The 14407-nt window shown below is 40.5% G+C and overlaps 1 protein-coding gene across 1 annotated transcript in view; it reads right to left on the bottom strand.

Moving 5' to 3' along the window:
* The window catches only part of LOC135243584 (hemicentin-2-like), a 26951-nt gene extending 16351 nt beyond the window's left edge, over positions 1–10600 (bottom strand). The window contains exons 1-7 of the mRNA XM_064315888.1: positions 10509–10600; positions 8620–8946; positions 7441–7719; positions 6791–7042; positions 6092–6228; positions 1582–1643; positions 199–371 (exon numbers count right to left, since the gene is read on the bottom strand). Coding sequence (XP_064171958.1) covers positions 199–371; positions 1582–1643; positions 6092–6228; positions 6791–7042; positions 7441–7719; positions 8620–8946; positions 10509–10557 — 1279 coding nt within the window. The 5' untranslated portion in view covers positions 10558–10600. The remainder of the gene's footprint in view (positions 1–198; positions 372–1581; positions 1644–6091; positions 6229–6790; positions 7043–7440; positions 7720–8619; positions 8947–10508) is intronic.
* Positions 10601–14407: the final 3807 nt, after the last annotated feature.

Here is a 14407-nt window from a genome sequence, read left to right on the forward strand (position 1 = left end):
GAAATGTAGGTGCCCGTTGTCGAAGATATGCAAGAATGCGATCTGGAATGAGACTGCGGAACGGTCGTCTTATTGCAGACAGTAAATAGTCTGTATTTATAGTAAACGCGTTACGTTTCGGGCTAGGCGGGATCCAAAACGCAGGAATCAAAGACAGCAGTTTTAGGGAATTCAGAAAGATGTTTTTGAGTGGACAACAGAGGGCGGTAGGGACCAGGGCTGGCTGGGAACAGGGACAGCGAGGGATGGTGAGGAGGTGGTCCGGGGTTCGGCTTGGCGTGGTGCTGGAAGGGATTCCTTGGGCTTCGGCGGCGGAACAGGGCTGGGAACTGGGAGGCCGGCGAAGGACGGGCTGAATCGGGAGGTCGGAGCTGGGGAGGTAAACAGGGTGAAGGAGAGAGAACACGAAACAATACGAGACGTGGACAAGACAGACTGGGGAACACTGTGAAACTAAAGTGCATAAACCAAATAAACTGAGTGAATACAAAAGGTTCTGTCAAAAAAGAAACAAAGGAAGGTACTAAGAAATCGGGGTACGGGGAAATGATTACTAGGCTCGGTTCAAAGCAAGAAATGCTAGGTTCGAGGCTTGGCAACAAATCAACGATCTGGCAAAGACTGAAACGAAAAGCGTGCTTTATACTTTGGCTAATTGGAACTAATAAGGGGGGGGGGGGGGTTGTGAGGAATGTGACCTGAGCGGAGTGAGAAAATGGCTGAGGGCTGGAATCAATTAGGAAGTGAATTGGGGATGTGGTCACGCCCACCCTGTGGGGAAAAGCAAAGACATGGAGTGGAACACAAAAGCACAAGGAACATTAATAACGGGAACACGAGGAAATGGAAATGACAATCGAAACACGAGGGCATGACAAAACGGGTCCTTTCGCGCACGGGCTGCAGCATTGAAAACTCAGTCAAAGACGCTTGACTCTGGTTCAAGTTGGTCTGACACGGCGGTCGAGGACCTTACAACAAAGAGCACGTTTTTTTATTTTTACAACTGCATTTGGCTAGTCAAAATGATGACTGAAGATACATATAAATACAATCCAACTAATTTAAGATATCTCCAAAATAAGAGCGTCTCTTTGTAGATATTAATTGTCAAAAGGCATTTTGAGAACTCAAATTCAAGATATCTCCAGTTTAGTTATCACACGGTCTCCCATTTTAACTGGACCATAAAATAAAAAGTACTAGTCATAACTGCAGTTCAAGATATCTACAATTGCATTTTGACTGTTAATATCTTAGTTTCAGAACTCAATAAATAAATAATGTAGTCATCTAAATGGAAATTAAACCTCTTTAATTGAAATTATGACCAGTAATAACTGGAGATCTCGAATTTGAGTAACGCCTATTAAATTCGCAAAGTGCTGGGTTAATCCACAGACAGTGAATAAAGGCAACGAAGTCGTCAAATCCTATGTCGGCTTGTACCAGCCTCCCCTGGCCAGAGCCTTTCTCTGCCGCTTCCACCCTCGCGCCTCTGTGCTGCGTGCCTGCAGAAGGGCGTCGGTCGTCATAATAACCGGAGACAAGGCACGGCTGGAATTTTCCCCTGTGTCTCACGTGATGACCTCTCCCGGGTGCCGAAGCGCCATCCTCCAGCAGGTGCGGTCCTCCCCAAGGTGCTGAAGCTCAGGACACACGTCACAGGGGAAATGCCTGCCTCCGATTCCTTTACGTAATTCGCCAGCGGAGAGCCCGAACAGCTGAAGAGCACTGAACAGTGGCCGGGGCGCCGCAATTGTTATCGGTTATACTGATAATATTATTATATTACATTACAGGCATTTGGCAGACGCTCTTATCCAGAGCGACGTACAACAAAGTGTATAACCATAACCAGGAACAAGTATGACGAAACCCCTAGAGAGAAGTACCGGTCCAAATACAGGGAACAACCGCATAGTTCAACTTGGGCCCTGGTGGTTAAACTGATTAACACTAACAACGAGAACGGCAACAACGCAATCTATGGAAAAATAAAAATAAATAAAAATACAAGTAGTCGTTAAGACTGGCGCATCAACTAAGTCACCTATTAAACAGCTGCCTAGTTACACCCCTAAGTTTAGATATTATCACAATGACTCATGAAACAAAGGTTTAATTAGAGCATTGAGTCAGGTATGATTGGCCTTTGATTGAAAAGTGACTTCATGCCAAAGGAAAATAACTAAGTGTGATAACGTAGCTATTGTGATAAGACTTGGATATATTTTGTTCAAAGAAAGCGGGTCAGGGTTTTATCTCTTACTACTCATTCACATTTTCCTGAATGTTCCCTAGTTTGTGGTCTTGTGTTCTATTCAACACCACCCTGTTAACCTCTGCCAATGAGACTATTTTGACTGTACAATTCTGACACACCTGCTTGTGCAGAAGAAATAATATATTCCTGATTGACTGAGTCTGGTATTTTGTTCTCATGATCAAGAAAGGCAATTTGGCTTATCAGGTTTCTCTGAAGGAATTGAGAGAGAAACTGCTTCTTCCACGTGGAAAGGTAAATTTGTAGGACTAGGACGCTTCTTTTTCGGGGCCAAAATTCTTGTTTTTGCTTGCTTTTTCACAGAGATCATACCTCTGAAACGGATTAAGGATGGCACCTTAAAAACTGGCAATGGTTTGTGTATTCCCTTCCTTTCCTGTTTGCATGCTGGGAGTCTGAGAGCTGTCTCGTATGCCGATTAGACATGTGCTGAAGAGCTATCCCTGCTTAGCTGTCCAAAGGGCGAAATTCAAACAGGAGTGTTTGCACTGTGATAGAGGGGTCGTATCACCAGCTAATGTTTGTATTACAACTCACTTTACATTTTTTATTGCATGCGTGTTTCAATTTTAGGCCCTTTGGACATTGAAGGCATACTAATATTATTATTTAAAAGGCATATCTATGATACATTGGCAATCTGTCTTTACGCAGTTTCGCCTGATGTGTGCACCTTGACCTGCATTATTCAAAAATGTGTTCAGGATGTGGGGGCGCGATGGTGGAGTGGGTAGCACTGTCACCTCACAGCAAGAAGGTCATGTGTGGAGTTTGCATGTTCTCTCTGTGCCCGCGTGGGTTTCCTCCGGGTACTCCGGTTTCCTCCCACAGTCCAGAGACACGCAGGTAGGCCGACTGGAGACTCTAAATTGCCCATAGGCATGAGTTTGTGAGTGAATGGTGTGTGTGCCCTGCGATAGATTGGTGGCCTGTCCAGGATGTATTCCTGCCTCTCGCACAATGCACGCTGGGGTAGGGCCAGTGCATGCTGGGATAGGCAGCGACCCCCGCAACCCTGCCCGGGATAAGCGGGTATATATGACGGATGTCTGCACTTCTTGGTAATTTGTATTTGTCCTAATACTGTAGCTTATTCTTCTGCCTAGTTGGCTTTGCAGATGTTAGACCAGGATAGTGTTCATTGTTCTCGGCTAGAAATAGCTGTACAAAATAAGTAATTGTACCTTACTGAACCCGTGTTCAGCAGTTGTCTACGATCATGAAAATGCACTTTTGTACGTCGCTTTGGATAAAAGCGTCTGCCAAATGAATGTAATGTAATGTAATGGATGTTCGGGATGTTTTAATCATACATTTTTTTGTGACCCACCTTACAATAAAATTGGTTTGTGAAATAATAATTAAATTATACAATAATAATTAATCAATTACTCTTGTCCTTTGGTTTCAGGAAGTTAAGAAATCTTTGTTGAAACAAATAGATAATGTTAATGAATGTGATAAGTGAATTACAGGCATGTACACTGAAAACTAGTAAGACAATGCAACAGGATTTTGAGCAACCCTGCTACCTCACAGGCTTTTTTTGGTTGTTGTTTTTTTATTTTTTTGGCCAAAGTTAAATATTTTTACAGTATCAGGTAACACCAATAATATAAGGGTGATGCCATTAGGGAATCAATCCTGCTCGACATTAGAGTGAGTACAATGAACACATTAATAAAAATACTCCAAGGTCTATGAAATAGTAGGGAATTAAATAGGCGTGCTGGACTAACAGGCTGCTGAAATGTAGAAACTGCAGTAAGGACATTCTATATTGATACAAAGTCGCTATAGAATCCTATATTGGTCTCTTTGTGAAAAATCACTACTTCCAGCCCAAATTCTTCAGACATGGTCGTCCATTAAACAAAGCTCTCTGTACATACAGGAAATTAGGATAGTTCTAATATCATGTCATCAAATGTATGCCGGTGCATAGTGAACACGAGCAGGGCACATTTAATCTCACCCTTTGTAAGCTTAACCGGGCCGGTGTACCCATCAACCCACAACATACATGCATGGAAAAAAACTATTAGGCGCACCATAAAAAAAGATTCTAGATAACGAACGAGCGAAAGCGGAGGGAGTGTGACGTTCGCGGCAGCTGTCGACTCATTCCCGGAAGAGAACTGTGCCTTCCAACCTTTGAGTTATAAGTTCAATAAAATGCAATACCCAAGTTTACAATGTATGCCCTTGTTATGAGAGCACAGTTGGACCGTGGGATTTTCCAAAAATAGGTATCCTGGTTTAATCATTCTTTATCATTATCAGGCGATTGCTTCACCTACTTCCTGTTCTTTATGGTTATGTTCCACAGTCACAAAGTCATATCAACCTAGCAAAAGGATACATAAACCTATTTGCTATTCCTCTGTCTTTCAAACTTTTTTTGTGTTCTGCAATACAGCATAACTTGATTAACTCTTCAAAGGACATTCTTTTCCCACTTTCTATCAAACTAATGAACTTGCAATAGAGAAGAATTTCAACAGTGCATGTCCTCGTTCCATATGAAGGAAACGGGTAAATAAAAATGCGAAAATATATGAAAAAATTTGAAGTACAGGTCTTTTCCCCAAACATTATGAAGCTTATTGTATATATTTTGTCTGGAATTATAACAATCTGATCTTGCCTAAAATGGGGATCAATATGGTAGCATGGTTTAGCGCTTAAATAAAAATATATGAATATAAATATATGGTACCATTGTCACAGGTTACAGCAAAATTCGATTATTTTATTTAGAAAACCAAGAACTTGACAATACCAATAATCTGTAAATAAAAATAACATTTTTAATTGAATTTAAAAATAATAATATTGACAAAAATAAATTGTATTGCAATTTTGTGTAAATGAAAATAAGGTTAATCTCTTGCAAACTCCATTCTGTAAAAGGAAATTAAGAAGTTTATAAAAATATTGATTTGTGGCGTGTATACAATTAAAAATTTGAAGAGGCTTCATTCACAGTATCACATGCTTCTGCTTTGTTGATTTATAAAGTGGTAATTCAATGACTCTAACAACTGAATAGACAATCATTTCATACAAACATTTTCTCCTCATCATAAAGAAATGTGAAGCAAAGGAACCATTGTTTAACTTCATTATTGAAATCATATCACAGACTTATTTTGTTTGCGCAGCTACAGTTTAAAAAAAAAGTAACTGAATATAAATCAACTGTAATAGTCAGTAAAGTTGCTGAAAGATGGAAGAAATGCATTCTTGCTCTCCAAGCATCATCAAAATGCACAGAACCTTAGCGACATCATCACATAGTCCCAGAAGTACAGGGTGGGTTTCATATCCTGTCCTGGTCACACGGCAACCTCCTACCGTATGTTTGGAGAACAACAGGAAAAGACAGCTTTGTGGCAGGAGAGCCCTGAAACAACATAGAAACAGTGTTGTGCTGATACATGCAATGCAATAAAGAAAATGTGCAGTAACGCAGTGAATTGAAGTACAGTACAGTGCTACTGGGGAGGTCTTATGGCAACATGCTAAATGTAGTCACATTTTCCAAAATATTATCTTTCACTCATCTCATATATATAAAATACTTATTTTTTTATTACTATTTTTCTTTTTTTAGGGTACATTGTGCCCGGAATATGTTTTTAGATTTCCTTTGCAACTCATGGTGGCCCTCAGGTCTCTAGCCCCCCCTAAATGCCTAGCAATCTCAGGGCAGGAGGAAAATGAGCCGCCCGCAGTACAGCCCCCCAGCCCCCCGACACAGCGCCCCCCAACAGACACACGCGAAACAATGCTCACCTCTCACTTAAACAGCTTTTTATAGGCAAAGAAACCTCCACCGCCGATGAGCCCTGCTCCCCCTATGGTGCCGATGACAATGCCAGCGATCGCTCCCCCCGAGAGGGACTGAGAAGATTCAGGGACTGGCTGTGGATCCGGCGCTGGGACACACCAAAAACACAAATGGAAACACACTCAGGCCCCTGCGTACACCCCACAGAAAACACACAACGTGTAGAGAACGTACAGTAATAGGCCAATGACCCACCACAAAATCTTCAGTGCTGACAGAGTTTTGTGTATATTTCATCCCGTATAAATTCTGTTAGGGGTGGATTAAGACTGAACAGTTTACACTGTGCTTCTGGTGAATCAAAGACACAATAGTACAGTTCAGTCCTTTACAGCAGAATGGTTAAATACTGAATGTATATAGTTATTGTGGACGTTTGCACATCAGTATGCTAAAGTAAGAGTGTAAAAATCCATGTAACAACTATGAATGGTGCCAGAAGCCACATACACTGCAATAAAAGAGAAAATAATGAATGCATTTTTAACAATGAGTTTAAAATATTGGTGTTTAAAAATGTGGCTTTGGCAATGAAAATTTAAATTTCTGAACAAGCTAATTATGAAATATTTCTTGAACTCAGAAAAATCAAATATATTTTTTCTATAAAGTACTGGTGAAAATAAAAAAATGGGCAATAACTCTCTCACCTGTCACAGTCAAGGCCAGGACTACAGAGGACTCCAGTCCAGTAACATTATTGCTGGCCACGCAGGTATAGTTCCCAGCGTCATTAATGCTGACGTTCTCTATGACGAGACTGCCGTTTGCCGCTCTGGCTGTCCCATTAACCAACCAGGAAAAGCTAGCAGGAGGCACCGACTCTGCGCTGCATATTAACTCCAGTTTCGAATCGACCTCTGGTGCTGCCTCACCATTTATAACTACGTTCTTTGGTCCAACTGTAACAGGACAAGGCAGTTGGCATTCAGTCAGTTTCACCTGAACTCACAGGAGGGAACAAAAGGGTGCTACAGCAATAACGCAACAGTTAACTTTGCATAAATGGTAAATGTGCTTGTCTCATGCAACATTCAAAGCCCTTTCCAAATAATGTTAATAATAACATCAAATAAATCCTTGTTCAATATCATTTCAATAGTATTTAAAAATGGGAATACATTAAATGTAAGGTAAAAGCGTTCTTCTTAAATAAATAAACCAACCACTGGCAATGTTGTGGCAAAATCGCTGACTAATAAAAGTAAAACCAGTTTTAACAGAATAAAAATTAAACAAAGTATTAGACACGGTAATCAGAGATAGAATAAGAAATTAACCCAATCATCCCTCTACTCACAGTTGACGGTCAGGTTGTAGCTGGCAGTGTCGGTGCTCACAGGGTTGGTAAGTCTGCATTGGTATTGTCCACTGTCAGTGCCTTGTAGAGGGTCTATGGACACAGAGCTGTTGTCCTCAGAGAATTTGGTTCTGTTGCTAGGAGACAGTGGGTCTCCATCCTTCAGCCACTCCCTGGAGATGTTGGTTCCAGCAGTTGCCTGACAGCTCAGGCTGGCAGAGCTCTTACCTGCGATCAGTGCTTCTGTGGGACCTGTGATGCTGATCCCAGTTATGTTCTCTACAGGAGGAGGGCGAACAGGTGTACACACAGGAACGTAAAGCACTTCAAACATTCAGTGGCACATTGATTAAATACTTTTCACACTAACATTTTCAGTAGACAAAGATGTAAAAAAAAATTTTTTTTAAATAAAACTGCTGTTACCTCAGGATATTCAAACAGGAATGTAAATGAATAAGCATCAGGCTTTCTCCTGCCGTAACAAGACCATGTGACTCAACAAATTTTAAAACCCGTCTGACTCATGTATTTAAAAACAATGTAGAGGATTTATTTTGATACACACTTTGGAGATTAGGTAACAAAAGGAAATAAGAACTTGTGCAGTCATAAGGTAGGTGTTAAAACCACCATTGGGAACACAGGGGTGAAAATCTTTCAGAATTTGCTTTTATGAGCTCTTGAGCGACTCTTTCAACAAAGGTTCTTGCCATGTATGCAAGCTAAATAGACGAGGCAAGTTCAAATTTGCACTGTCTTGTCGGCCAAGTATGACCACGAGTCCAAAATGACACAATGGGCTTTGTCAAGACCAGGTTTCAGCCAGGTAACATTCTACAGACTACATGCAGTGTCTCATTTTTCAAAATTGATGTAGTAGCTTTTACAACTCCCTACTGTATAACTGCGGAATGGCTTTGCCCCATGAACAGAAACTGAATTTGTTTGAATATTCAAATCCACACTCGCATCCGTCATCGGTGCCACACTGTTCAATTACCAGTATGTGCAGAGTTGCTACCTCCACCTGCCCTGCTGCCCTCAACGTGTCACTCAATTCAAGAATACCCATAACCCCAGTCAAACAGCTGTCATACATTTTGTATGGCTTATATTGCTAAGAGTTACACCATTTCTTGGAAACACATTGCTACAGTTACATCGCATTATACTCACCATACACTCCCAGTGTAGTTTCTCCGGTATGTTCCGTACCATTTACTATCAGGTTCACGCGGTAATTACCACTGTCCTTCAGCGTCAGCTCCCTGAGCTCCAGAGAACCAGTGAACGTGTCCACATCGATTCTGCCCTTGTATTCAGGCCCTGTAGTAGCGTTGTTAGTAGAATTGAAGACTGTAACTACAGCTTTGGAGCCTGTAGTGAATTGCCAGATGATTGTGTCTAATTCTGTTGAAGCGATTGAAGTCGTGAACGTCACACTCCCTCCTACTGCACCGGGCAGCGGGCTCGATGGTAGTGCATCCTGACCGGAACAGCAGCCTGAGGGAAAACGAGGGACATTTACATTTAACGAGTGTCTAATTGCTCAAATTTAGCACTTATTTGAACAATACACAAGTACAACCCACCTTTGTGAACAGATTATCTGATCAATGAATTTGTTAAGTCAGCTATTATAAAACTACGCTCATGTTTTCATGTATCAACAGCTCAGGATGTATAAGATATGATGCAAGTCTGACCAACCCGAAAAAACAGCATTTCTTGATTTAGTCAGGCAAAGAGGCATTTAAGGCATAAGCGCAATAACGTATAATAAATCAAATAAATTTAGTGACATACAAATAAAACTGGATCAGAACATAATTGTGGTGAAGTAAAATTGAAGAGTGTTTAACAGCCTGAGTAATGGTGCTAACAATTAAGGCAAACCTTTAGAAAAATATTGATAAACATTTGATAAAGATAGAACAGTTCATAAAACTATTTGATCAAGGCATGTTATGCTTACCCATTTATAGTGCATCTATCACTCTGTCAAGCTCCAGAATACTCTGAATAATCTGAGTATTCAGGTCAGGTAAGTTCTGAGTCCAGGTAAGCGTTGTATATATGCCTTACTCAAAGAAATCTCCCCTGAGATTATTTTATTGAGACATAAGGGAAGAGCTGAATCCAGAATGTCTTCAGTAGACATGAATTCAACTGACACTTTCCCTTTCTTTATATATATAGCCATTATGTGTTTCCTTCCTTTTGGGGAACATTCCCATGTAGGGAAAATGCCTACAATATTAAGTAATTAAAAAACAAAATTATGCATTTTACCATGCATTTGATGCTCTTTCAACCCCTTAAAGTTTTTGTAACTAGCTGATTAATTTAGTAACTTTAATACATTTTAAACAATGGAGGCTTAGGTTCCGATACTTGAGAAAGATGGGATATACTTTATACTTCAATAAATCTAATGGGAAAATAGTTTTGTCAAACATACAGCTCTGAAAACCATCACTAACAATTTGAATAATAATAAACATGAAAGATGGATAAGTGGAATCACAATAAACCTGAAATATGGATACATAAAATACTACCATTTAGAGTGCAAATGATAGCCGGTTAAAATTATTTCCTGAATCTCTCAGCGGAGCAGAGCAGAGCGATGGGTCTTTTGATCCATCATAACCAAATGTAGGGGATTCTCCATGGTGACACCCCTGGCTTTACTCCCCATTCTGCGAGGCACTGTTACCACCAGAGTAATCGTGTAGCGCGCCAAGAGTGAAGCCCACCATCTCTCAAATAGCCCGTTGAGCCTCAAACAAAACACCCAGCGGGTTCTATTGCATATTAACTGCTAATAAATTAAACAAACTCAAAAGTTCCGCAGTTCGATTCATTCGTTAAATCGATCATTCGATTTAGAACGTTATGTACGGTGCATAAAATGAAGACGGGGACATTCAAGCGAAATTAATTAGCTTAGCTATTGTGACAAAAAGAACGCTCAGTCATAAGCAGTACATCTTAGCCTAACGGCAAAAAACAAAACAAAAAAACCCCAAAACAGACAGACACACACACACACATATAGCTACCTGAGGTCAGCAGTAGCATCAAGGCTGTGGGAAGCAGCGCATCCATCATGACTAACGTCGGCTTCAGGTCCGCTGTCTGTACTCAAAAGAGATAAGACCAAAGCGGCGCTTACCATAATAGTGATTACTGATTACGGATGCCACATCCCCTCACCATCATGCTCACTGGTAGGCTGGGCTATTTACAGCAAGTCTCAAGTTGTTTAATAATTGATCTGTGCAGCTATTAGTAGGCTGATGATCTTGAATATGTACTGCAACTGCAATCCCAGAACATTCGCATTAGCTAAATGTTCTGAAAATCTTATTTCACACAAAATAAATAAATAAAAGTCTAGGCTGTTTGCTCCACAGACCCGAAGAGGGTTTCCTTCTATGGGCTTATCGACGAGGAACGCATGCAAAATTAAATGAACGTGTAGAGAAATACAATTGAACTCACTTTACTCGCACAGTAAAATTATCAGTGTTAATTCAACACTTAAACAATAGCCTGCCATTTGGTCCTGTGGGCAGGAAAAACGGGCCCCGACCTGGGCCAGGAACGCCGAGGTCCCTCTCCTCCACACTGTTGAATGCTTCTTCAAAAGATGCACACTTCTCAGAGTCTGATGCAGCTGGGTTTATTGTAAGTGAATCAAAGATTACATACAATAACTCGGGCTGATCTGCGCAGTTCAGTACAATTAACAGTCACTCATAAGTAAAGACAATACATCCGATCACTCTCCAAGCATTCCCAAAACACACTCTCTCCTCCCCTGGGGCCAACTGCTTCTTTTATCCATTTTTCTAACTCCTCCTGTTGTGTAGCTTAAATCTAGTACTTCCTACTTAATTTTTGTTAATTATGTAATGTTTTTGACACCATTATTATTATTTGACACCCAGTTCTCGGACACCATTATTTATCAGCCCCTTCCTTCCTTATTTTTAAAAAATGATAGTGCTCGTCTCCCGCTTGAATCTCCCTCCCCCTTCTATCATAAATCACATTCTGACAACACATTTTCCAGAAAAGGCAAAAGCTTCCATTAGTTCCACAGATATGCTTGTATACAGCTTAATTAGCAGGGCAGAATTTATGTGTGTTCTACGTGTTTGTTCTAATCGCACCTATTTTAGTATGAAGCGCTTCCCTGCTGCCGGTTGTTAATCTTATGGCTAAGGTCAACCTTGGTCCACCTGTATCCTTCCTCCTTTGCTAGCCGGATGATATGTCATTACATTACATTACATTAGAGGCATTTAGCAGACGCTCTTATCCAGAGCGACTTACACAACTTTTTACATAGCATTTTACATTGTATCCATTTATACAGCTGGATATATACTGAAGCAATGCAGGTTAAGTACCTTGCTCAAGGGTACAACGGCAGTGTCCTTACCCGGGAATCGAACCTGCGACCTTTCAGTTACAAGTCCAGTTCCTTACCCACTGTGCTACACTCCGTCCTGTCAGGGAGGAGACAGCTGGTACTCATTAATACATTCCTTTCCCATATACACTGGGCCTGTGCTCTCTAACTACATATCTTTCCCAATACAATGGGCTTGTGTTTTTTGAGTACATCTATATTTATTTCCCACAGTCCCCCCCCCCCCCTTTTCATGACACTTGTTACATGTTGCCCCATCCCAGCACTTTTGGTAATTTGTATTTGTCCTAATACTGTAGCTTATTCTTCTGCCTAGTTGGCTTTGCAGAGGTTAGGTCTGAATAGTGTTCACTGTGTGAACTAAACTGTGTTCTTGGCTAGAAATAACTGTACAAAATAAGTATTGTACCTTACTGAACCTGTGTTTAGCAGTTGTCTATGACCATGAAATGCACTTTTTGTTCGTCGCTTTGGATAAAAGCATCTGCCAAATAAATGTAATGTAATGTAATGGTCCCATATTCCAGCGTGGGACCGCATGTTGTCTGTTCAGAGTTAAATTAACGCTGTTAGAGTTTATTTAACACCTGACATTTTACTGTGCATGAAAAATAGACATACAAAAATAATTACATTGCAGGTGGTAAAATTGCCGCGTGTGATATAGGCCTAGCCTATTTGCTGAATTAAACCTGTTTGTCTTGATGGCTAGTATCTTCCGTGTAGCCTAACGTGTTGCTGGCGCTATGTCATGTTTTATTACATTACATTTGGGCATTTAGCAGATGCTTGTATCCAGAGCGATATACATAGCTTGGAATCTATTTATACAACCATTTAACGTATTTAGTTTATAGGCAGTGACGTGACAGAGGTTACCTATTATATCGCTGAGGAACTGGACTTTGGAGTTGCTTCATCATGGGACATCTGTGATATTACATAATATTTATTGCATGCTTTTGTATTGACAAATGAAAGGTAGTTGTACATGAAAGGTATCGTTGTTCTTGTGCGATCAAATTTGCGCTCGCTTGATACTAAGATACACACTTGAGTAACTACACAGTAAAATGTCTAATGTTAATTCAACTCTTAACAGATGACATTAGTTATCTGTGAAGAGTTGAATTAACTCTGTTAGAGTTCATTTAACACTGGACATTTTACTACGCAGCTTTATACTTTGTTCACACATTGTGCAGTAATGCTGACAGTAATCCAGTGGCATAGCCAGAAATCAATATTTGGGTGGGCCGTGAAAAAATTGTACGTGAGCTCTGACGCACAAAGCAAACCTACAGCATAGACTACACACTTGCTGCATTAATCAACAAAATGTGCGTGAAACCCAACATATAAAATATAAAATTCAGCGGAACATTCCCCTTTATGGTGATGTGAAGCCTAGCAAACTGTCAGCTAACTATTGAACTGCTTTGAGCTTGCCGAACTAACTTGCTCTTTTCTCCAATTTGCTCTTTGCTCCAAGAAATCCAATCATTAACGGCAACAGCATTTCAAACTGATTAGATGGAGATATTTTATTATATACAGCTGGTGGGAAAATGAACCGTGATTCCAACTTGTGGGCAGCCAAGCTTACGAAAATTCTGCAGTTTTACAAAGCATACAGTATTATCCGTATTTCTTCTCCCAGTCTCCTTCGCCTTCTCCTTCCCCTTCTCCTTCTGCTTCTCCTTAGTCTTATCCTTCTTCTTCTGCTTCTCCTTAGTCTTATCCTTCTTCTTCTGCTTCTTCTTAGTCTTATCCTTCTTCTTCTGCTTCTCCTTAGTCTTATCCTTCTTCTTCTGCTTCTCCTTAGTCTTATCCTTCTTCTTCTGCTTCTCCTTAGTCTTATCCTTCTTCTTCTGCTTCTCCTTAGTCTTATCCTTCTTCTTCTGCTTCTCCTTAGTCTTATCCTTCTTCTTCTGCTTCTCCTTAGTCTTATCCTTCTTCTTCTGCTTCTCCTTATCCTTAGGCTTTTATTTCTCCCGAGGCTTATCCTTCTCCTTCTGCTTAATCTTCGGCCTCTCCTTATTCTTATCCTTAGGCTTCTCCTTTTTTTGAACTGATCCACCCATCATACTACACCATCTCCAAAAGGAGTGGAGCAGTGTGACAACATTTGCGGGAAATATTTAAAACAGTTTTTGAGGGAGTTAAGTAAAAATCTGTTCCGGGAGTAATTTTCAGATAGGGTATAACGCTATCCTTTTATTTACAATTAATTAAGAGTTGGTCCTTGAAAAGTTAGCATTGTTTTCAGAGTGTATTCCAGCGGGAATTGGATGCTAGGTGACCAAAACAACATGATGCCCCCATCTATATAAATGTGACAGCTCTTAAAATTATTCACAGATTCCAACGCCCTCAGATCCAAAGGAAGCTTGTTCCACAGTCTAGGGGTATATGAAGTGAGAGCGGCTTCTCCATTCGTTTTAGTCCTAGACTGTGGGATGAGGAGCTCTGACGGAAACATATTTCACTAGAAGATCATTTAAATAGTCAGGATCAAGT

This window comes from Anguilla rostrata, chromosome 1 (assembly GCF_018555375.3).
Source record: "Anguilla rostrata isolate EN2019 chromosome 1, ASM1855537v3, whole genome shotgun sequence".
NCBI lineage: Eukaryota > Metazoa > Chordata > Actinopteri > Anguilliformes > Anguillidae > Anguilla > Anguilla rostrata.